Genomic DNA, 24,373 nt, shown 5'->3' with positions numbered 1-24,373 from the left:
AGAAACACTGCCACACATGTGTTAATTTTACAAAACTTGAAAAATCTGTAAATCGACACACTAGGAATTACTACCCCCAGATTACTGTGCCCACAAAAACTTCCATTTGTGAACCCAAATCGCAAAAACCATTTTTATATTTACGAATATCACCTATTTCTGCTAAGGGCAAGCAGGGATCTGCTTGCCAAAAATAACTCCAAAGATTTTTCACAATCCTAGATTCTGAGAACAAATAGAAAATACCAAGGGTGTTCTTAATGTAAACTGTTTTAGGAAAACAGCCAAGTTTCACCCTGATTTCTTTTTAGCTGTGAAGCAGGTGCCTCTTTGCATTGCTAGATTAAATAATTGGGTTTTCCATACAGCCATATGGGTTTTCCAGTTTTGAGTTGAAAACAGGTTTGCATTGTGAGAGATAAAACTGTACTGGGGATTGTCAAGCCGACGTTCTCAGTGTTGAAGCCTCCTGGGAATGAATGACACAATTCGCTCTGTAGGTAAGATTTTAGAATTTTCCTGTTTGTTTTTTGTATTTGATCCATGGAGTTCTTCAGTGTGATCGTTATAAAACTATATTTATAGTATAATTTTAAAGATGCTGAGACTAACCTTTTTTATTCAGTGATAGTCTTAATGATCTATAGAAAAATATGTTTTCCTGTAAATATACTAATCACTACATTATGTTTATTTTATTAGTAATAACGTAGATTTATTTAGGGATTTTTATGTGCCAAATAGTTTTCTATGTTCTTCATGTGCATTAACTTATTTAATCTTCAAATCTTCAATCATAACTTTATCCTTTATAATTTACTATATAATGCTAATGCTGATTATTATCTGCAGTATAATTAGCCCAAAAGCTAAATGAATTACCCAAAGCCACATAAATTGTGAATGGTGGAGTGAAAGTTTGGATTTAGGCTATTTGTCTTGAACTCTCAATTATTCTAAATTTGCTTACTGTATACCTCACGAAGTAGGATGTAAATACCCTGAGGGCTGGAATGTGGTCTTGTTCATAGCTACATCTCCCAGGACCCAGAACAGTGCACTCAATAAATATGTACTGAATGATGAATAAACAAAAAATACATAAATAGAAATAAGTAAATGATTATGTCTTACAGAAGAAAATAATCGGTGATTTTGCACATATTATGGATATGTTTTTAAAGTTCTCAACAAAAGTTCATAGGATTGAAATAATTTTGGTTATAAGTCTTTGAGGCTAAAACTAATTTTTATTTTTTTAAATGAAGTACAATTAGCATATAGTGTTATAGTTCAGGTCTACAACATGATTCAACAATTCTATACATTACTCAGTGTTCATCACAATAAGTATACTCTTAATCCCGTTTATTTTACCCATCACCCCACCCACATCCCCTTGTGCAACCATCAGTTTGTTCTCTGTATTTGAGTCTGTTGTTTTGTTTCTTTTTGCTTGTTCATTTGTTTCTTAAATTCCACATATGAGTGAAATCATATAGTATTTGTCTTTCTCTTTGACTTATTTCACTTAGCATTGTACCCTCTAGGTCCATTCATGCTGTTGCAAATGGCAAGATCTCATTTTCTTATGGTTGAGTAATATTCAGTCAAATGTGGAATTTAAGAAACAAGAAAACATAGAAGGAAAGGAAAAATAAGATAAAAACGGAGAGGGAGTTGGGGCACCTGGGTGGCTCAGTGGGTTAAGCGGCTGACTTTGGCTCAGGTCATGAGCTCGGAATCCTGGGATCGAATTCTGCATCAGCCTCCCCACTGAGCAGGCAGTCAGCTGCTTCCGCTCCTTCTGCCCCTCTCCCCCTTCTGCACTCTCAAGTAAATAAATACAATATTTTAAAAAAATAAATTTTAAAAAAGGGAGGCAAACCATAAGAGACTCTTAGCTATAGGAAACAAACAATTTGGGTTGCTTCCTTATCTTGGCTATTGTAAATAATGCTTCAATAAACAGGGGTGTCTGTATCTTTTTAAATTAGTGTTTTTGTTTTCTTGGGGTAAATATCTAGTAGTGGAATTACTGCGTCATATGGTAATTTGATTTTTGTGCTGCTAAAATCTTTTATCTGAAGGCTGCCCGCTGTCACTGACGCAAGCTTGGATCGTTTGGTAATTTTAATTGAGGTTAAGTATACTTCATTATGTAAATATAATTAAATCAAGAAACTGGGGCATTTTAAAGAAAGAGTGACAGAATCAGTACAGCTATGTAAATGGCTTCTATAGATTGACTAAGGTTTGAATCATATCTAATTCCCTTAGCCAAGCAAAGATCCTCTTGACTCACTGCTGTGGTCATACATGCTGGTAGAGCTCATACACATGCATATCTGATCATGTGGCCCAGTTTTAGCAAATCTGGGATTTCTCTGCACTAGATGATTTTCCAGGATTAACAACCTGTGATTCTAAGTCACAGATTGTTCCATTCTTTCTCCTTGATCTGCCTTAAAAATAAAGATCTGCCTATTGAAAAATATAAAGCAATCCTCCCCTTTCCTTTATCACTAATATGCTCCCTCAGTCTCAAGTACATTTTCCTTTGACCATTGAGAACAAAGTAGAATGTTTTGTTTAAAAAAACAAAACAAAAAATGCCCACTGTACAGGGAAATTAAGAAGGCACATTATATTTAGGTTGGGAAAGAAAAACTTATTTTTTGAGGTCAGTAATTGGAGCTAAGCCATAAGTGTATGAATTCTCAATGATTTGCAAATGCTTACTGACTTGTAAAAAAATGTGTATGTTAAATTCTTTTCATTTTCCACTGGCTTATAAAGGTTAGGATTATATTCTCTTTCCCCTCCATCCACCCTCCAAAAAAAAAAAAAAAAAAGCTACAATAGCTTCCCTGTTAGATGAGATCGAAATTTCTTGGCCTATCATTCAAAACCCTTTATAACCCAGCCCCCACCACGTTTTCGATTTTATCTATGTATTCCCTTTTCTGTACCTTCCCCCAACTCTAGCCTCCAGGGGTTCTCCTTACTTCCTAATACACCTGCATTTTCACACCTCTGCCTGTTTGCTTCGCGGGCTCACCTGACCTAGGATGTCCTTTTTCCTATTCAGTCTACTTGACAAACCCCTGATCCAGCTGAGGTGTTGCCTGTCTTAATAAATCTCTCTGCATCCTTTCCCCAGACAGGTATGTCCCTCACCTGTGCTCCCATTCAGAGCACTTCAAATGACAGCATTATTCACACCGTGTGCGAATTCTACCCCCACATTCTCCTACCACTCCTACTCTATGTAGCAAGGACCACACTTGCACTATATATATTACCTTGGCATCTGATACATAGTGGACATTCAATAAAAGCTTGCCAAAGTGAATAAAAACATGGGTGCATATATCGCAGGAGGAGAAATATCCTGATTAGATAAAATATTTTCTTTTCATTCATGATATATAATTTGGAGAATACAAAAAACACTAAGGAGGAAATGAAATTGACTTGTAACCCTACTCCCTGAGAGACCATGTTAACAGTTTAGCATACCTATTTCCAGTTAAAGCATACTTTGAAGAGGAACGCTGGTTTCTAAAATTAGAAAATTACCTACATGTTTAACAGATGATCCTAATTCTTGACTTTGCTGTTTCTTTGTTAGCTCACAGAGAGAATAATCATCCTCTTTGTGGTGATCACCAGTCAAGAGGAAGTCCAAGAGAAATATGTGGTGTGTGTTTTATTCATCTTTTGGAATCTATTGGATATGGTTAGGTAAGGAGGCAAAATAATCTCTTAAAGCCAAGTTGCTTTTCTACTAGTAATAGCTGCCTACATTTGGTTACCTTGCATGAGAAAAACATAACCCCTTTGCAAATTATTTTATCTTGATATGGAAATGTATTCTTAGTGCTTTCCATAATGGGCATATCGGAGGTAATGCAAACCTCCCGTGGTATTACAAGAGCAAATCGGTGCATTCAGTTTTCCAGCAGAAGACTTGGCATAGCACCAATTTGGGATAAACCTCACAGCTAATTGCTAATGAAAGGCATTCCGTGAAATTGCTCTGGTACATGTTACTCTAACAAGCAAAGCAAGACTTCTATTATGTCATAGTTAGGATTTACCAAGTTGGTTTCTGTGAATTCCAGAGTACTTTAAATATAGGGCCTCATCACTCTGGGGAAGAACACACCTCCACATACATTTATTCTGTATTTTTTATTGAAGTATAATTAACTTACAGTGTTTTATTAGTTTCAGGTATATGACATACTGATTGGACAGTTTTGTGTGTGTTTTTTTTTTAAGATTTTATTTATTTGACAGAGCAAGCACAAGCAGGGGGAGCAGCAGAGGGAGAGGGAGAAGCAGGCTCCTCACTGAGCAGGGAGCTCGATGTGGGGCTCGATCCTAGGACCCCGGGATCATGACCTGAGCCGAAGGCAGATGCTTAACCGACTGAGCCACCCAGGCGCCCCTGATTGGACAGTTCTCTATACATTAATCAGTGCCAACCACGATAAGTGCGGTCACCATCTGTTACCATACAACAGTATTACAATATTTTTGATTATATTCCCTATGCTGTACTTTTCATTGCCATGGTACATTTTATATACAATTCCAGTGCGTCTCAATGACTTAAGTTATTTTGTGGAGTCCCTCAGAATCCTTGAACCTCAGATTAAGAACCTTTGCTCTAGATCATCTTCAGTTTCCTTCTATTTCTAAAACTTTGCAAAGAGAGGGGTCTAGTCTTATATCTACCAGCAGTGGGGTAAATAGTCGCCTTTGCTCAGAGGCTCATCTTGGGGAGGTGTCCTAACTGCTACTTTGGCTTTCACAAATGAGAACCACCCCTCCCACTTGGCAAGATCTGGATGTGGATAGGTAACAAAAGCACCCTAGCATTTTAGCTGAGGTTACGTAAATTACTCATTTATTATATTGTCAGTAACTTGGCTGAATTAAAGTATTTCTAAATAATGGGATGAGCCCTAGAGTGAGTTAGAATGAAATGTTTTGTTGAATGAAAAGGACTATCATTCTTTGTATATATAATTTAGGAAGTTATTCCTCATTTTTAACTGACAGTTTTGTAGACCTGGGGCGAATTTCATGGACTTTTGTAGCCCATGACTTTCTGTTTGTGAGACAAGGAGCCCCATCTGGGACTGGGACTTTCTGACATATTGTTCTCTGGTATGCCTGACTCTTCCAGTGTCAGTTCAGTCTCTGATAAGCTCAGGTAAACCCATTAGAGAACAAAATGATTTTAACATTGAGAGTAGTATCATGATGTCATGGAAGGGCTTTTTTTTAAAAGATTTTCATTTATTTATTTGTCAGCACAAGCAGGGGGAGCAGTAGAGGGAGAGGGAGAAGCAGGCTCCTTACTGAGCAAGGAGCCCGATGTGGGACCCGATCCCAGGACCCCGGGATCATGACCTGAGCCGAAGGCAGACGCCTAATGACTGAGCCACCCAGGCGCCCCATGGAAGGGCTTTTTAACAGAGGAGATCTTAGGATGAATCCCACCTCCACTCCTTGCTATATAATCTTGGACATACCACTGAGCCTTCAAAGACAAAAGAATTGAGATAATTCATGTACTTTAATATTCACCCTTTATTTTTTAATTAAATAGAGCGAGAGTGGGGGTGGGGAGGGGCAGAGGGAAAGGGAGAGAATCTTAAGCAGGCTCCACGCTCAGTGTGGAGCCAGATATAAGGCTCAGTCTCAGGATCCTGAGATCATGATCTGAGCTGAAATCAAGAGTCAGACACTTAACTGACTGAGACACTCAGGCACCCAACATTCACCCATTTAAAATAGAAAATTTGTGGGTTTTAGTGTATTTAAAGATGGGTAACTATCATCACTAATTTGAGGACATTTTCATTGCACTCTATAAAGAAACCCCAAAGCTTTCAGCAGTAAAATCCCCATTTTCTCCTCTCAGCCCCTGGCAACCACTAACATACTGTCTCTATGAATTTGCCTATTCTGGACATTTCATATAAATGGAACCATCCAATATGTGGCCTTTTGTGACTGATTTTCTTCACTTAGCATAATGTTTTCAAGGTTTATCCATGTTATAACATGTATCAGTATTTCATTCCTTTTTATGGATGAATAATATTCCATTATAGCGATATACCACTTTTATCCATTCTTCAGTTGATGGACATACTTTTTGGTTATGAGGAATACTGCTATGAACATTCATGTACAAGCTTTTTTATGCACATAGGCTTTCGTTTCTCATAACTTAGAAGTGAAATTTCTGAGCACCTAGCTTTTTTGAAACTGTTTTTTTTCCTCTGTAAAGTTGGGGTGGAATTATCTTCCCTGCTTACCCTAAAATGACTTTTTTTTTTAAGGCAAGGACTAGAGGGACACCTGGGTGGCTCACTTGGTTAAGTATCTGCCTTTGGCTCAGGTCATGATCTCAGGCTCCTGGGATCGAGCCCCACATTGGGCTCCGTGCTCAGTGGGGAGTCTGCTTCTCCCTCTGCCTCTGCTCCTCCCCCCGCCACTTGTGCGCACACTCTCTCTCTCTCAAATAAATAAAATCTTAAATAAATAAATAAATGCAAGGACTAGAAATTTCCTCAGCCTGATAAAGGCATCTATAAAAAAATGCACATCCAGATGATTGTTCATGTTGAAAGACTGATGCTTTCTTCCTAAGATGAGGAATGGAAGAAGAATGTACACTCTTGCCACTTCTATTCAGCATTGTACTGGAAGTTCTCATCATGGCAGTTAGGCAAGAAAATGATGTAAAAGACAATCATATTAGAAAGGAAGGAGTAAAGTCTCTATTGGCAGGTTATATGATTTTGTAAATAAAATCATAAGGAATCCACTAAAAATACTAGAACTAGTAAACTGGTAAAGAAAGGTTGTAGAATACAGAACCAATATACAAAACTCATTTGTGTTCTATACAACTTGCAATGACCTATCCTAAAATAAAATTAAGGAAAAATTTCATTTATAATAGCATCAAAAAATAAAGTACTTTGGAATAAATGTAACAAAAGATGTGCAGAACTTACACATTGAAAACTTTAAAATACTGTTGGGAGAAATTTACAAATATCTAAATAAAGAGATAGCCAGTGTTTATGGGTTGAAAACTTAATATTGTTAAGACTGCAACACTCTCCAAATTGATCTGCATATTCAATGTGATCCTTATCAGAACCCCAGCTGGCTGTTCTGCGGAAATTGCGAAGCTGATCTTAAAATTCATAATGGAAATTCAAGGACCTTAGACTAGCCCAAGCAATCTTGAAGAAGAACATAGTTGGAAGACTCACACTTCTCAATTTCAAAACTCAGTACAAAGCAATAATAATGCAATACTGGCATAAAGATATATCATAGAATTGATAGTCCAGGGATAAATTCTCATATAGTCAGTTGATTTCTGACAAGGGTACCAAGACCATTAAATGGTGGGGGGGAAACAGTCTTTCAACAAATGGTGCTGGGACAACGAGATGTCCACTCGCGTTGGACCCTTACCTCACACCATACATAGAAGTTAAAATGGATCGAAAACCTAAATGTAAGAGCTAAAACTATAAAACTCTGAGAAGAACGCATGGGGTAAATCTTGGTGATTTTGGATTTGGCAGTGGATTCTTAGACACCAAAAACAGAAGCAACAAAAGAATAAAAGATACATTGGACTTCATCAGAAGTGGCTTTAAACATATAAGATGCTCATGTACTCTTGCAATAAAAAAGTAGATGCCAATTTTTCACTGAGATTGGTACAAATCAAGTTTGATAACATGCCATGTTTAGTGAAGGCTTGCACTGTTGGTATATGGTTATTATATACACAGATAAGCAAATGCAAGAATATTTGAGAGGATATATAAGAAACTGGCATTGATCATTGCCTCTGTGGAATGGAATCGGGGTCCTAGAATAGAAGAAAGGTTTAGTTTTCTCCATGTTTTCAAGGTTTTGGATTTTGTTTTGCCATATTATGTACAGCCTATTCCAGTAGTTCTCAAAGTATAGTCCCTAGACTAGTGTGGCATTAGCATCACCTGGAACTTGTTTATAATAGAAAAATCTCAGGCTGTACCTGAGACCCACAGAATGAGACCCTCTGGGTATATGGCCTAGCAATTTGTGCTTCAGCAAGACCTCTGGCTGATTCTGATGTGTGCTGAAGCTTGAGAACCACTGCCTAGTCAGAGAAACAAAAAGATGCAGACTGCTTCATCTATTACATCATGAAGGCAGCTTTAAAACCACCTCTGCACCCAAAACAAGCTTGAAAGGCCAGTTCTTTAACTGATCACACAGCATAGCACAACTACACAAGCAGAAGGATGCCAAATAAGGACTTGGAAGTCACACTTGTACTTTAAAAATTCATTCCCTAAATATCTACAAGTATGTCTGTCTTTAAAAATCTAGCGGCATGCTGCATAAAATGGGCTTAGCTTTTGAGTGAAATTGAAGCCACTAATCAGGGAAACTTGTAATTTGCTGAGGGCTAAGGGTTCCATTTTCTTTGTTTACCTTCGTAATTATCCATGATCTACCCCCTGAGACAAGCCAGACTGACACAGTTCCCTTCCCCATATGTATGTATCTATGTATTTATGTTCACCTCTTCTGCTTAAATGATAGGATATAAAGTTTGGAATTTAAACTTTCCAGTTGTATCTCTGTATTTAATTACAGTGTAAGGTATTTTCTTCCCTTGTTCTTTCCCAGACATCAGCAGGAAGTGATGTTTCTGAGCTCCTTGTTTTCTTTTAGGTACACTTACAGCATGTTATCAGTCATAGGAATATCCTATGCCATCTTGACCTGGCTCAGTCAGACACTGTGGATGCCGATTTATCCTCTGTGTGTTCTTGCTGAAGGTAAGACAGCAGTGACTTTGCATTATTGCTTACTGACAAAAGCAATCTAGTAATAATGAATGGTTCATTTAACTTTTTGATGATTAAATTACTATTTTTGCTACTGCTAGCTAACAGCTGAGTCAGTGGATCATTCCTGGCACACTTCCCTTGATGCAAAAAAGCAAAGCATTTAAGAAACAATGTTAGAGGGGGAGGCAGCTTTGCACAGTAGACAAAATATTGGATGAGGAATGAAGACATCTGAGTACAGGCCCTTAACTTCATTAACTCTCTGTGTGAGTTTTGAGCAAATCATTTAACCTCTCTCAGTTTAGTCATCCAAAAGGGGTTTAACATTTAGTTACTCAGTGATTTTTTTTTTTTTTAAGTAGGCTCACGCTGGGTGCAGCGTAAGGCTTGAACTCATGACCCTGAGATCAAGACCTGAGCTGAGATGAAGAGTCGGATGTTTAACCGATTGAACCACCCAGGCGCCCCAGTGATTATTTTTAGTGCATAGAAATTTGGTTCCCCCTGGCTGGACTATCTTTCCTACTTAACCATCTACCATGCATCACACTCTCTGCCAGTAACAGTTAACTCTACCTTTAGATCAGTCATCAGTTTCTCAGGGAAGCATTCCTCAACTTTCTCAACTAAGTCCATTCCCTGTCCCCCATTCCCTGCCACCACCACCCCCCCCGCCCTAGTACAGCACCATGAATCTCTCTTTCATAAGACCTGTCTCAGATGTAATTAGACATTTGCGTGGTTCTTTGTCTTTGTTTTTTTTTTTAAAGATTTTATTTATTTGACAGACAGCGAGAGAGGGAACACAAGCGTGGGGGGGGGAGTGCGAGAGGGAGAAGCAGGCTTCCCGCCGAGCAGGGAGCCCGATGCGGGGCTCGATCCCAGGACCCTGAGATCATGACCTGAGCCGAAGGCAGTCACTCAACCAACTGAGCCACCCAGGCACCCCTTGCGTGGTTCTTTGAATGATGTCTGTTTCTTGTCTAGCCTCTAAGCAATGTGGGGATATGGGGTTGTTGTTTCCTTGCTTCCCTTTTTCTCATGTACCCAATATACATGCTCAATAAACACTGAATAAATTACTGAATACAGTATGAAGTAAGCTAGCTACTTAGCCTAAATGTAAACCTAAAACTTAAATAATTCATAAGTTTGCAAAAAGCTTGAGGATATTAGGGGAGTATATGCTTCCTTCTGTAATGGATTTGGCAGACTGGTAAGGAACTTTCTGAAACAGATATTAAAATTTTTGAAAATGGAAGGCATAACGAAATTAAGAAAGCATATTAAGGTAACTAAGGGAAAACATACAAAAAGAAATTTAACATAAAATGATGATGACATTGGCAATAATCATAAAGTGTATATATTCTACCCATGTTTTGTATTTACCGATGACCAGAGAAAAGTTTATAGTAAATCATATTAGGTAGAACTTTAAAAATTTGTTTTGCTTTCAAAAGAATTACTGATTTTTAGGATAGACTATGCCAAGAGAATCTAGAGAATACTCCTGAAAACTAAAAGAAAAACTGGATTGCTCATTTCTTTGAGAATGCAGTTCTTCACTCACTGAAACATTAAGTACATTCCTTTGTTATATCATATGAAAAATACCGTAAAGACTATATTATAAAGGAATAAGGTAGAGATAGGAGTAATCTTTTCCTAAAAATAAAGGATGAATAACTGTATAGAAAACTTTTCCATTCTCATTATTTGATAATGTTAAGCCTTTCTGGGAAAGCCATGTTCCAATACGTTTGCTATAAAGCCCATTTCTTTTATTGAAATTAGATTCATAAACTTATTCTTGCAATTAAAAAGCAAAGTATATGCAGAAAGAGAGTCTGGAAGCATATGTGACAAAATGTCAATAATGATTCTGGGTAGCAGAATACAGGTAACTGTGGTTTTACCTCTACATGTTTCTTTATATTTCCAGTGCCCCAAAGTATAAAAATATGTAGTTAAGAAAACCTAGTTTACTTTTGATAACTCTAATATTTTTAAATAACTATAGTTTCCATCCAGTCCTATAAAAGACAAAAGCAAGTTCTAGAGATAACCAAATCAACTGTACTGATTAAATTCTAGAGACTTAGGTGCAGCATCTGGAAATCTCAGACAGCAGGACAATTGCGGACCCCATGCGCCTGCCATTCATCCTGCTCAGGCTGGCCCTACCAGCTTTGGTTGCCCAGCATTGCTTCTGTCTCGAATTTTTTTTAATTTACAAATAATTTGAGACTCATAAGAAGTTACAAAAACAGTGCATTGTTCCCGTATACCCTTCACCCAGCTTATCCTAACAACATCTTATATAACCATAGTACATTATCATTTCATAAAATATGATAAAAATCTATATGTGAGATATAACTTCATAGAACCTTCTCTTTATTTTTATTGAAGTGTAATTGACATTCAATGTTATATTAGTTTCAGGTGTACAACATATTGATTCAGCAGTTCCATACATTACTCATTTTTTGCCACAATAAGTGTAGTCACCATCTATCATGTACAACATTTTTAGAGTAGAATTGACTATATTCCCTGTGCTGTACTTTTCATCTCCATGACTTCTTTTATAACTGGAAGTTTATACCTCTTAATCCCCTTTATTTAGCCCGTCCCCCAAATACCTCCCCATTGGCAACCACAAGTTTGTGCCCTGTATTTAAGAGTCTGTTTTTTATTTTTTATATTCCATGTATAAATGAAATCATATGGTATTTGTCTTCCTTTGTCTGACTTACTCCACTTGGCATAATACCCTCTAGGTCCATCCATATTCTTGCAAATGGCAAGATCTCTCTCTCTCCCTCTTTTTTTTTTTTTAATGGTGAACATTCTACTGTGTGTGTGTGTGTATCTTCTTTAACACGTTAATACATCTTTATCCATTCATCTGTTGATGACACTTGGGTTGTTGCTTCCTTATCTTGGTTATTGTAAATCATGCTGCAGTAAACATAGAGGGGTGCATGTATCTTTTCAAATTAGTGTTTTTGTTTTCTTTGGGTAAATACCCAGTAGTGGAATTACTGGATGGTACGGTATTTATTTTTTTTTAAGCTAACACTCTAATTATCCATTTTATTAAGGAATACTTTCCCAGAAAAATATAAGACAAAAATCTTAAGTATATTTTAAGCATTCACTCATGCAGTGCACTCGTGTCTATTCAACATGAGGGTCTCTGTACTTTTAAGACTGCTCAACCCAGGGGCACCTGGGTGGCTCAGTCGTTAAGCTCCTGCCTTCCCGCTCAGGTCATGATCCCAGGGTCCTGGGATTGAGCCCCGCATCGGGCTCCCTGCTCCGCGGGAAGCCTGCTTCTCCCTCTCCCACTCCCCCTGCTCGTGTTCCCTCTCTCACTGTGTCTCTCTGTCAAATAAAGAAATAAAATCTTTAAAAAAAAAAAAAAAAGACTGCTCAACCCATTCCCATTTAATATTTGAATGTGAAATTTCCTAGTAAGTATGAGTTCACTGGTATGGTATTTCTATTTTTAATTTTTTTGATGAACTTCTGTACTGTTTCCACAGTGGCTGCACCTATTTACATTCCCACCAACAGTCTTACCAAGTTTCTTTTGCTTCCCATCCTTACCAGCATTTATTATTATTTTTTTTTTGATATTAGCTATTCTGACAGGTGTGAGGTGATACCTCTTTATGATTTTTATTTGCATTTCCGTGATGATTAGTGATGTTGAGCATCTTTTCATGTGTCTGTTTGCCATCTGTATGTCTTTGGAAAAATGTCTATTCAGGCCCTCTGCCCATTTTTTAATCAGATAGTTAACCAACTGTCTGGTATTGAGTTGTATAAGTTCTTTATATATTTTGGACATTAACCATTTGTCAGATATTTTGCTTTCAAATATCTTCTCCCATGAGGTTGCCTTTTACTTTGTTGATGGTTTCCTTTGCTAGCAAAAGCTTTTTATTTTGATGTAGTCCTAATAGTTAAGTTTGCTTTCATTTCCCTTGTCTGAGGAGACATATATATAAATATGTTGCTAAGGCTGATGTCCAAATTACTGCTTATGTTTCCTTGCAGGAGTTTTATGGTTTTGGGATTCACATTTAGGTCTCTGATCCATTCTGAGTTTATTTTTGTGTACGGTCGAAGAAAGGGGTCCAATTTCATTCTTTTGCATATAGCTGTCCCATTTTTTTCTGCACCATTTATTAAAAAGGCTGTCTTTTCCCCACTGTAAGTTCTTGCCTTTGTCATAAATTAATTGACTGTATAGGCATGGGTTTCTTTCTGGGTTCTCTATTCCGTTCCACTGATCTATGTATCTATTTTTTATGTCAGTACCATACTGCTTGGATTACTGCAGCTTTGTCTCATATCTTGAAATCTGGAATTGTGTTACTTCTGGCTGTGTTCTTCTTTCTCAAGATTTCTTTGTCTATTCAAGGTATTTTGTGGTTCTGTACAAATTTTAGGATTATTTGTTCTGGTTCTATGAAAAATACTATTGGTATTTTTATAGGGATTGCATTGAATCTGTAGTTTGCTTTGGGTAGTATGGACATTTTAATGTTAGTCTTTCAATCCATGAGCATGGTATATCTTTCCATTTATGTCCTCTTCAGTTTCTTTCATCAATGTCTTACAGTTTTCAGAGTATACGTCTTTCATCTCGATTAAGATTCTTCCTAGGGTTTTTTTTTTTTTTTTTTTTTTGGTGCAAGTGTAAATGGTTAGTAGCATATAGTAGAAATGAAACAGAATTCTCTGTTAATTTTGTGTCCTGCAAATTTACTGAATTCATTTATCAGTTCCAGTAGTTTTTTGGTGGAGTCTGTAGGATTTTCTGTATGTGGTGTAGCATGTCATCTGCAAATGTGCTAGCTTAACTTCTTCCTTGCCAATTTGGAAACCTCTTTTTTCTTGTCTGCTGCAGCTAGGACTTCCAGTACTCTGTTGAATAAAAATGGTGACAGTGGACATCCTTGTCTTGTTCCTGATCTTAGAGAAAAACCTTGATTTTTAGCATTGAGTATGATGTTAGTTGTTTTTCACATATGGCCTTTATTATGTTAAACCCATTTCATTAAGAGTTTTTATCATGAATGGATGCTGTATTTTGTCAAATGCTTATCTGCATCTATTGAATGGTCCTATGGGTTTTATGTTTCACATTGACTGATACCACATTGACTGATTTGCAAATATTGGATCACCCTTGCATCCCTGGAATAAATATCACTTGTTCGTGGTGAATGATCTTTTTAATGTATTGTCGTATGCAGTTTGCTAATATTTTGTTAAGGATTTTTGCACTGTGTTCATCAGAGATCCTGGCTATAGGGTTTTTTGGGGGTTTTTTTGTTTTGTTTTCTCTTTTTTTTTCTCCCTCTTTTAACAGTGTCTTTGGTTTTGAAATCAGGGTAATGATGGCCTTGTAGAATGAATTTGGAAGTTTTCCTTCCTCTTCTATTTTTTTAGAATAATTGGAGACTAGGTATTAACACTTCTTTAAGTGTTTGGTAGAATTCACCTGTGAAGCTATATGGTCCCAGACTTTTGTTTGTTGGGAGTTTTTGATTACAGATTCTATTTCATTACTAGTAATTGGTATGTTCAAATTTTCTGTTTCTTCCTGAATCACTTTTGGGAGATTGTATATTTCTCAGAATTGATCTGTTTCTTCTAGGTTGTCCAATTTGTTGGCATATAATTTTTCATCATATTCTCTTACAATCCTTTGTATTTCTCTGCTATCAGTGGTTATTTCTTCATTTTTAATTTTATTTTAGTTCTCTTTTTTTCTGATGAGTCTGGCTAAGGGATTATCAATTTTGATATTTCAAAGGACCAGCTCTTGGTTTCATTGATCTCTTTTTTTGTTTTGTTTGTTTTTAGTTTTTCACTTATTTCTGCTATAGTCTTTATTGTTTCCTTCCTTCTGCTTTCTGCTAGCTTTGGGGTTTGTTCTTTTTCTAGCTCCTTTAGGTATAAGTTTAGGTTGTTTGAGAGTTTTCTTGTGTGTTGAGATAGGCCTGTATTGCTATAAACTTCCTTCTTAGAACTGCTTTTGCCACATCCCAAAGATTTTGGGCTGCATTCTTTCCATTTTCATTTGTCTCTGTGTATTTTTTTTAATTTTCTCTTTGATTTCTTTGTTGACCCATTCATCATTTAATACCATGTTGTTTAGCCTTCATGTATTTGTATTCTTTCCAGAGTTGTTTTTATAATTGATTTCTAGGGGCGCCTGGGTGAGTCAGTCAGTTAAGCGTCTGCCTTCAGCTCAGGTCACAATCCCAGGGTCCTGGGATTGAGCCCCGCATAGGGCTCCCTGCTCAGTGGGGAGCATGCTTCTCCCTCTCCCTCTGCTGCTCCCCCTGCTTGTGCTTGCTCTCTCTGTCAAATAAATAAATATCTAAAAAAAAGTTATAATTGATTTCTAGTTTCATACTGTTAAAAAAAAAAAAAACGCTTCATAGGACTTTTTTTAAAATTTTTGAGACTTGTGTTGTGGCCTAACATTTGATGTATCCTGGAGAATGTTCTGTATGCACTTGAAAAGAAGGCATATTCTGTTTTTTAATGGAATGTTCTGTATATATCTGTTAGGGCCACCTGGTCTAATTATGCCACTGTCTTCTGGCCTGCAAAATTTCTGTTGAAAAAAATCAGCTGATAGCTGTAGGGGATTTCCTTCCCCGTGTGTAATGGTTTTCTTTTCTCTTGCTGCCTAAAACATTCACTCTATATCACTGCTTTTTGCCATTTTAATTATTATGTGTCTTGGTGTAGATTTCCTTGGATTGTTAGGGGCTCTCTGTGATTCCTGAAATGTGTGATGTCTCTTTTCTTTCCTAGATTAGGGAAGTTTTCAGTTATTTCTTCAAGTAAGTTTTCTGCTCCCTTCTCTCTCTCTCTCTCTTCTGGGATCCCTATAATGTGAATGTTGTTACTCTTGACGATGTTGTTGAGTTCCCTTAACTGATCTCATTTTTTATTCTTTTTTGTTTTTGCTATTCAGCTTGATTACTTTACATTACCCTGTCTTCCAGATTGTTGATCTGTTCTGCATCCTCTGATGTGCTCTTGATTCCTTCCAGTGTATTTCATTTTTTGAATTCTTCAGCTGTAACTGTTTTTTTTTTTTTTTTCTCTTTGTTGAAGTTCTCACTGAGCTCATCCACTCTTTTTTCACATCCAGTGAGTATCTTTATGACCATTACTTGGAACTCTTTATCAGGCACATCAGTTATTTGTTTCATTTAGCTCTTTTACTGTGATTTTGTTCTTTCATTTGGGCCATATTCCTCTGTCTCCTCATTTTGTCTAACTCTGTGTTTGTTTTTGTGTAGTAGGTGAGTCAGCTATGTCTCCTGGTCTTGAAAGTTGGTGGCCTTATGTTGAAGAGGTCCTGTGGAGTCCTGTAGCACAATTTCCCCTTGGTCTTCAAAATCAGGCACTTTAGGAAATGTCCGCTGTGTGGGCTAAATGTGCCCTACTGTTGTGGCTGAGCTATGGTTGCTTTCAGTTCAGCCAGCTGCCATGACCCACTTTGCCTGCTGTGGGCACACTGGGCAGCGTTTGGTCCCTACACTACTGAGAGGGCTGTTTGAGGCCTCTGTGACTAGTCGGTGGGAAGACAAGCAGTCAGCCTAGGTGTCTGCAATTAGCCTCTCTGCCACAACTTCTGTTGCACCAGAGTGCAGGGCTTACTCCCTGCATAGCCAGCTAAGATCCCGGGCTGCTGAAACTGTGGGTGTACTGGTGTGTGGGGCTTATTTCCTCCCTCCCCGAGGCAGGAGCCCATTTGCCTGCTGAAGGGGGCAGGTTGGATGGGTCAGGTCAGTGACATAGTGCTAGCAAGATAGACATAGGGTTAGCACTGGCTCCCATAAGTGTCTAGTCATGGGGAGGGGAAGAGAAATGGCACCTGTCAGCACTTTTTTTTTTAATTTTAAAGATTTTATTATTTGAGAGAGACACAGCGAGAGAGGGAACACAAGCCGGGGCAGAGGGAGAGGGAGAAGCAGGCTTCCCGCTGAGCAGGGAGCCTGATGTAGGACTCGGTCCCAGGACCCCAGGATCATGACCTGAGCCAAAGGCAGACACTTAATGACTGAGCCACCAGGTGCCCCATCAGCACTTTTGTTCCCAGAGAAATCTGAAGGTCCTGCCCTTCCAGCACACAATCTAAGACTAGTCAGTAAATTTCCGTGACACATACCCCAGGCACTTTTCAAACTGCTGCTTCTGCACTGTGTCTCTGCCAAGTTAGTTATTATGCTGGGTTCATAAGTGTGGGGACTCAGTTTCCTATTGCCCTCTGACTCTCCTGGCATTAAGCCTACTGATTTTTAACATTCCTGGAGTTAAGCCCCACTGATTTTTTTTTTTTTAATTGAAGTATAGGTGAGACACAATGGTACAATAGTTTCAGGTATACAACATAGTAATTCAACAACTCTTCTTATGCTATGCTCACCACAAGTGTAGCTACCGTCTCTTACCATACAGCACTATTACAGTGCTATTGATTATATTATCCTGTACCTTTTAGCCCTGTGACTCATTGATTCCATAATGAAACTTTTATCTCCCACTCCCCTTTACCCATTTTGCCCAAGCCCCCCACCCCATCCTCTGTAGCAACCATCAACTCTCTGTATTTATGGGTCTGTGTCTGCTTTTTGTTCTTCTGTTTTTTAGATTCCTTATATAAGTGAAACCATATGTCATTTGTCTTTTTGTGTCTTATTTCACTTAGGGTAATACTCTGTAGGTCCCTCCATGTTCTTGCAAATGGTAAGATCTCCTTTTTTATGGCTAAGTAATATTCTGTTGTGTATATGTGTGTATACACACAACCACACATCTTTATCCATTTAACTATTGATGGACACTTGGATTGCTTCCATATCTTGGCTATTGTAAATCATGCTGCAATAAACAGAGATGCATATATCTTCTTGAATTAATGTTTTTGTTTTCTTTGGGTAAATATCCAGTTTTGGAAATACTGGATCATATGGTATTTCTATATTTGATTTTTTTTTTAAAACCTCCTTACTGTTTTCCACAGTGACTGCACCCATTTACATTCCTACCAACAGTGCAAGCAAGAGGGTTTCGTTTTCTTCACATCCTTGCCATAACTTGTTACTTCTCTTTTTGATACTAGCCATCCTGACAAGTGTGAGGTAATATCTCATTGTGATTTTGATTTGCATTTCTGAGATGATTAGTGATGTTGAACATCTGTGTATCTTCTTCAGAGAAATGCATGTTCATGTCTTCTGCACATTTTCAAATTGTGTTTTTGGTGTTGTATAAATTCTTCATATATTTTGAATATTAATGCCTTATAAATAATTTGCAAATATCTTCTCCCACTCAGGTTGCCTTTCTGTTTTGTTGGTTTCCTTTACTGTGCAAAATTTTATTTTGGTATAGTCCCAATAGTTTAATATTGCTTTTGTTTCCCTTTCCTGAGGAGACCTATCCATAAATCTGTTGCTGAGGGAAATATCCAAGACTGTACTGCCTGTTTTCCTCTAGGAGACTTACGGTTTCAGGTTTCACATCTAGCTCTTTAATCCATTGAGTTTATTTTTGTGTATAAGAAAGAAGTCCAATTTTTCTTTTGAATGTGGCTCTTCAGTTTTCCCAGCGTCATTTATTGAAGAGACTGCCTTTTCCCCATTGTATATTCTTGCCGCCTTTGTTATGACAAGATATATAGGCATGGGTTTATTTCTTGGCTGTCTATCCTGTTTCATTAACCTATATGTTTTGTTTTGTTTTTTAAGTAGGCTCCATGCCCATTGTGGAGCCCGGTGCAGGGCTTGAACTCAGAACCCTGAGATCAAGACCTGAGTGGAGATCAAGATTTGGATGCTTAACCAGCTGAGCCACCCAGAAGCCCCCTATATGCCTAATTTTTTAAAAAGATTTATTTATTTTGGAGAGAGAGCAAGGGGATGGACAGTGGAAGAGGAAGAGTCTTAAGCAGACTCTGCACTGAGTGTGGAACCCAGTGTGGAGCTTGATCTCGTGACCCTGAGATCATGACTTGAGCCAAAACCAAGAGTCAGATGCTTAACCGACTGTGAAACCCAGGTGCCCCTTTATATGTCTGTGTTTGTGCCAGTAGTGTACTATTTTGATTATGCCGGCTTAGTCGTCTATCTTGGAATATGCAGTTTTGATATCTCTAGCTGTGTTCTCAAGATTGCTTTGGCTATTTGTGGTCTTCTGTAATTTTTTCTTAAACCTTTTTTTTTTCTTTTAAGATTTTTATTTGACAGGGAGCACAAGCAGGGGGAAAAGCAGAGGGAGAGGGAGAAGCAGACTCCCCACTGAGCAGGGAGCCTGATGTGGGGCTGGGATCATGACCTGAGCTGCAGGCAGATGCTTAACCAACTGAGCCACCCAGGTGCCCCAGGTCTTTTGTGATTCTATACCAACTTTAGGATTATTTGTTCTAGGTCTATGAAAAATGCTTTTGGTATTTTGATAGGAATTGCATTGAATCTGTAGTTTGCTTTGGGTAGTATGGACTTTTTTTTTTTTTTAAGATTTTATTTATTTATTTGACAGAGACACAGCGAGAGAGGGAACACAAGCAGGGGAGTGGGGGAGGGAGAAGCAGGCTTTCCACTGAGCGGGGAGCCCGATGCAGGGCTCGATCCCAGGACCCTGGGATCATGACCTGAGCTGAAGGCAGATGCTTAATGACTGAGCCACCCAGGCGCCCAGTATGGACATTTTAATGACAGTCTTCCAATCCATGAGCATGGTATATCTTTCCATTTGCATCATCTTCAGTTTCTTTCGTCAGTGTCTTATAGTTTTCAGAGTATAGGTCTTTCATCTCCTTGGTTGTTTATTTTTAGGTATTTTATTAATGGGATTGTTGTTTTCTTAATTTTATAGAAATGCAACTGATTTCTATGTGTTAATTTTGTATCCTGCAACTTTACTGAATTTATTTCTAATAGTTTTTTTTTTTTTTTTTGGTGACATCTTTAGGATTTTTATGTATAGTATCATGTCATGTGCAGTGAGTTTAACTTCTTCCTTGCCAGTTTGGAGGCTTCTTATTTCCTTGTCTGATTGATGGAACTAGAACTTCTAGTAACTATGTTGAATAAAGTGGGAGGAGTAGACATCTTTACTTGTTCCTGATCTTAGAAGAAAAGCTTTCAGTTTTTAATCATTGAGTATGATGTTAGCTTTGGGCTTTTTTATATATAGCCTTTATTATGTTGAGTATTCCCTCTGAACCCACTTTGTTGAGTTTTTATCATGAATAGATACTGAATTTTGTCAAATGCTTTTTCTTCATCTATTGATTTTTATATTTTGTTGATAATTGTGTCGCACATTGATTTGCAAATATTGAATCACCCTCGCATCCCCATAATCAGCCCCACTTAATTGTGGGAAATATTACTGAATGTGGTTTGCTAGTTTGTTGGTTTTCGCATGTAAGTTCATTATGGATGATAGCTTGTATTGGTGGTGGGGGTAGTGTCTTTGTCTGATTTTGATACCGGGGTAATGCTGGCCTCACAGAATGTATTTGGAAGCTTCCCTTCCTCTTCTATTTTTTTGGAAAAGATTGCCATGAATATGTATAAACTCTTAAATGTTTGTTAGAATTCACCTGCGAATCCATCTGGTCCTGGACTTTTGTGGGATTTTTTAAATTATCAGTTCAACTTTTTTACTAATAATTAGCATATTCAGATTTTTTATTTTTTCCTGATTCAATTTTGGAAAGTTACATGTTTCTAGGAATTTATTCTGAGTTGTCCAATTTGTTGGCATATAAATTTTTATAAGTCTTATAATCTTTTGTATATATGTAGATCAGTTATTATTTCTGCTGTTTTGTTTCTGATTTTATTTTGGTCCGGTCCTTTTTTCTTGATGAGCTTGGCTAAAGGTTTATTAATTTTATCTTTTCAAAGGACCAGCTCTTGGTTTCATTGATCTTTTCTATTGCTTTTAGTCTCAATTTATTTCTGCTTTGATCTTTATAATTTCCTTCCCTCTGCTAACCTTGTATCCTGCTGATTTTTAAGGTTCCCGAAGATAAGCCCTGCTGGTTTTCAAAGCCAGATGTTATAGGGACTCATGGTCCCAGTGCCGGGAGTCTCTGGTGTGGGATGTGATCCCCCGGCTTCTCCATGCTTGTGGTGTCCCTCCGTTGTGTGGTTAGTCTTACCAGGGCACCAACCACAACTCCACCCCTCCTACCCTTTTCCATGCGACCTTCTCTCTACAGTGCACCCTGGAAGGTCTGTTCGGTCTGTAGGTTGTTTACAGAGTTGCATAGATATATAGCTGTTATCTTGGGGTGTCCGTGGGATGAGGTGAGCTCAGGATCTTCCTACGCCACCACCCAGAGCTTCTCAGCATTCTTTTAAGTTCTGATGTTCCAAGGCCAGTTAAGCTGAGGAAATGTTGAGTAAAACCAGTTTCCTTATTGCAGAGCTTTTTAGAATCTCTGCTGTAGTGATGTGTGTCTTGAAACTCCCAAGAAGAAACTCTATGCAGCATTCTTCACATTCATTTGTCTATTTGTGAGAAGGGGACAAGTAGTCGGGGGTACCATTTTAAAAAGCAGAGATTATTTCTCTGTAGGTATAACCAAGTATAAAATGGACAAAAGTTCAAGTCAAGTCAGTTCGAGCTGCTATAACGGCCTTGCCAGTTGAATCATTCGGGTTTCTAGATCAACCTGTAGCTTCAGCTAAGGGATTCAGCACCTGTCATAACTGTCACTATAAAATTCAGAATATCCCTGAACTCTGTAGACATGTATGCACATCCCTGTAGCAATATGAGTGGAAAGTTTCACAATTCCTTCTCTGTTCTTTAAACAGCATTTGCCATCTATCAGTCGCTGCCTTATTTTGAATCATTTGGCACTTACTCCACAAAGCTGCCCTTTGACTTATCCATCTATTTCCCATATGTGCTGAAAATATATCTCATGATGCTCTTTATAGGTAAGTGGCTTTGCTGGTTTGTTTTTGCATTCTTCTGTGCTTTCCAGTTTGTGCTGCTATCTACTTTAACAGAAAGGTCTGTGAACATGGGAGAAACAGAGGAGGAAGCCCAGAATGATGAACTAAACCTTGTTAGTAAAGCACCTAGAAGTTACAATGCTTTCTGCAGGACATCACAAATTCAAATATATCACTGTTTCACTGTACAAACAAGAACAGGTTTATGAGCAGGTAATGTACCTGCATCGTGTAGGAAACAGATACAGGGATCTAGAGAGAAAACCTGGATGTCAAAGTAAGCAGGCTGGGCCATTTGTATCTATTTTGTTTCCTGTTTGTTTGGTTTTATGTGCTAGCATTTCCCAGCAGACACGTGGGAGTAGGTGCTAAAAACACAAGAAAAAAATGTGTGGAACAAAAACTTAACAGTTAAGAAAGTTTAACTGGCAAAGGACTTCCGTGATTACATTTCACTTTCTGCAGCTCTGACCTTCACAAATTCCCAAAGGTAGTTGTTCTAGAACCAGTCATTATCAGACAAATAAGAACAATGCATAAGGGAGAAGACAGATGTGAAACTGCAGGGCTGATAGAGCTACCCTCAAGAAAGGGGAAAGTTAATTCCTTGCCTTAAACAAAACTTTACTTCCCTTTCTGGACCCTTGTTTAAGAGTTCCTTTTTTTTGAGTCTCCCTTGCAAGTGTCTTGTCCTTAGACTCCAGGTAGCACTCTGTATTTTAAAACCAGAGAAATGGTTAATCAACCTTACTTTTGCCACTTCCTTCTCCATGTTAGGTATGTATTATACCTACAGTCATCTTTACTCAGAAAGAAGAGACATCCTCAGAGTCTTTCCCTTTAAAAAGAAGAAAATGTGAAGCACTGCATTCCGATGTGACATAAGAAAAAAATAGGCTTGTGGACTCAGCTGCAACAAACAACGCAGGAAGCATTCTGGTGGGTGCTACTTGACACAACCCCATGACATAATCGTTCTCCTCAAGCTTGAGACAAATCACAGCAGTCTGTTAACCTCACATATTTTCAAAACGCATATCCTGCACAACTACTTTACCAAAGCTGTGGGTTTTATAGAAGTTAAGTTTATATTGTGTGAAGCCTGATTATTTTCCTATAAGGTGAATGAGAAATAGATTAACTGGAATGGATTCAATTAAATTGAGAAACCAAAGTTGTTAGCCAGAATTATATCTGTTTAACAGCATCTATTTCTTTTCACTTTGGAGTTTGTAAATGGTGACTCCGCAGGAGGGCGAAAATGTGAAATATGTTCTGCGGTTGTCTAGAATAACATTTTATAGGCAGTTGTCTCCATGGCCAGAGTTCACTCCCATCTTACACGTTGGACACGCTTAGAAAATTATACATTAATATTGGACTTTGATGCCTTAAAAGAGAAGCCTATGAAAACAGAATGGATCTTTAGTAAGTGTACAAATAATGCTCCATATTCCTTTTCTGGGGCAGGAGTTGAAATCAGACCATATACTTACCTTACAGGGAGACAAAAGGTAAAAAAAACTACAGTAAATTATTTTAAAGGAGGCAAGGCACTTAAGAACTAGTGATGTTTCAGATTATTACTGAATTATTATTGCTAATTACTATGTCACATATAAGTCATCACCTAGACTTTTGAAAACTCTTTGAAGATTAAACTATATGTGAATAATTGACTATTATTATTTCTGTATCTATTGGTATATATTCACTTTTCTTGAAAGAATTCTAGAATCTGGGGCGCCTGGGTGGCTCAGTCAGTTAAGCATCTGCCTTCGGCTCAGGTCATGATCCCAGGGTCCTGGATCGAGTCCCCGCATCGGGCTCCCTGCTCAGCGGGAAGCCTGCTTCTCCCTCTCCCCCTGCTTGTGTTCCCTCTCTTGCTGTGTCTCCCTCTGTCAAATAAATAAAATCTTTAAAAAAAAAAATTCTAGAATCTTATTATCCAGTAACTATATAAAAAGGTCACTAAATATTTTATGACATAACAACCAGGTAGTAAAAATGTAGTTACCAAAAAAACTGGTTAACTAAATATTTAAAAAGAAACAATTGAGTATTAATAAAGATAATTGATACCTTTTTAAATTCAGTATCCTATTTGGAATTTTAAAATATTAAAATTACCCTTTTCAAAAGCTACATTTTGAGGCGCCTGGGTGGCTCAGTCAGTTAAGCATCTGATTCTTGATTTTGGCTCAGGTTGTGAGTTCAAGTTGCACGTTGGGCTCCGTGCTCAGTGGGGAGTCTGCTGCTCTCCCCCTCTAAAAAAAAAATAGGGTCGCCTGGGTGGCTCAGTTGGTTAAGCATCTGCCTTTGGTTCAGGTCATGATCTCAGGGGCCTGGGATTGAGCTCGGCATTGTGCTCCCTGCTCAGTAGGAAGTCTACTAGTCCCTCTCCCCCTCCTCTTTTCAAATAAAATCTTTTTAAAAAGCTACATTTTG

The 24,373-nt window shown here is 38.0% G+C and overlaps 1 protein-coding gene across 1 annotated transcript in view; it reads left to right on the top strand.

Moving 5' to 3' along the window:
* Window positions 1-23,600, top strand: part of HACD4 (3-hydroxyacyl-CoA dehydratase 4) — a 34,623-nt gene extending 11,023 nt beyond the window's left edge. Inside the window, exons 4-7 of the mRNA XM_028107271.2 lie at window positions 3,635-3,747; window positions 8,779-8,885; window positions 21,782-21,907; window positions 22,703-23,600. Coding sequence (XP_027963072.1) covers window positions 3,635-3,747; window positions 8,779-8,885; window positions 21,782-21,907; window positions 22,703-22,785 — 429 coding nt within the window. The 3' untranslated portion in view covers window positions 22,786-23,600. The remainder of the gene's footprint in view (window positions 1-3,634; window positions 3,748-8,778; window positions 8,886-21,781; window positions 21,908-22,702) is intronic.
* The last annotated feature ends 773 nt before the right edge of the window (window positions 23,601-24,373 follow it).

This window comes from Eumetopias jubatus, unplaced genomic scaffold, assembly GCF_037043125.1.
Source record: "Eumetopias jubatus isolate StellerSeaLion01/CBP00866 unplaced genomic scaffold, mEumJub1_p1.0 scaffold_15, whole genome shotgun sequence".
Lineage (NCBI taxonomy): Eukaryota > Metazoa > Chordata > Mammalia > Carnivora > Otariidae > Eumetopias > Eumetopias jubatus.
This window is presented reverse-complemented; position numbering and strand designations above follow the sequence as displayed.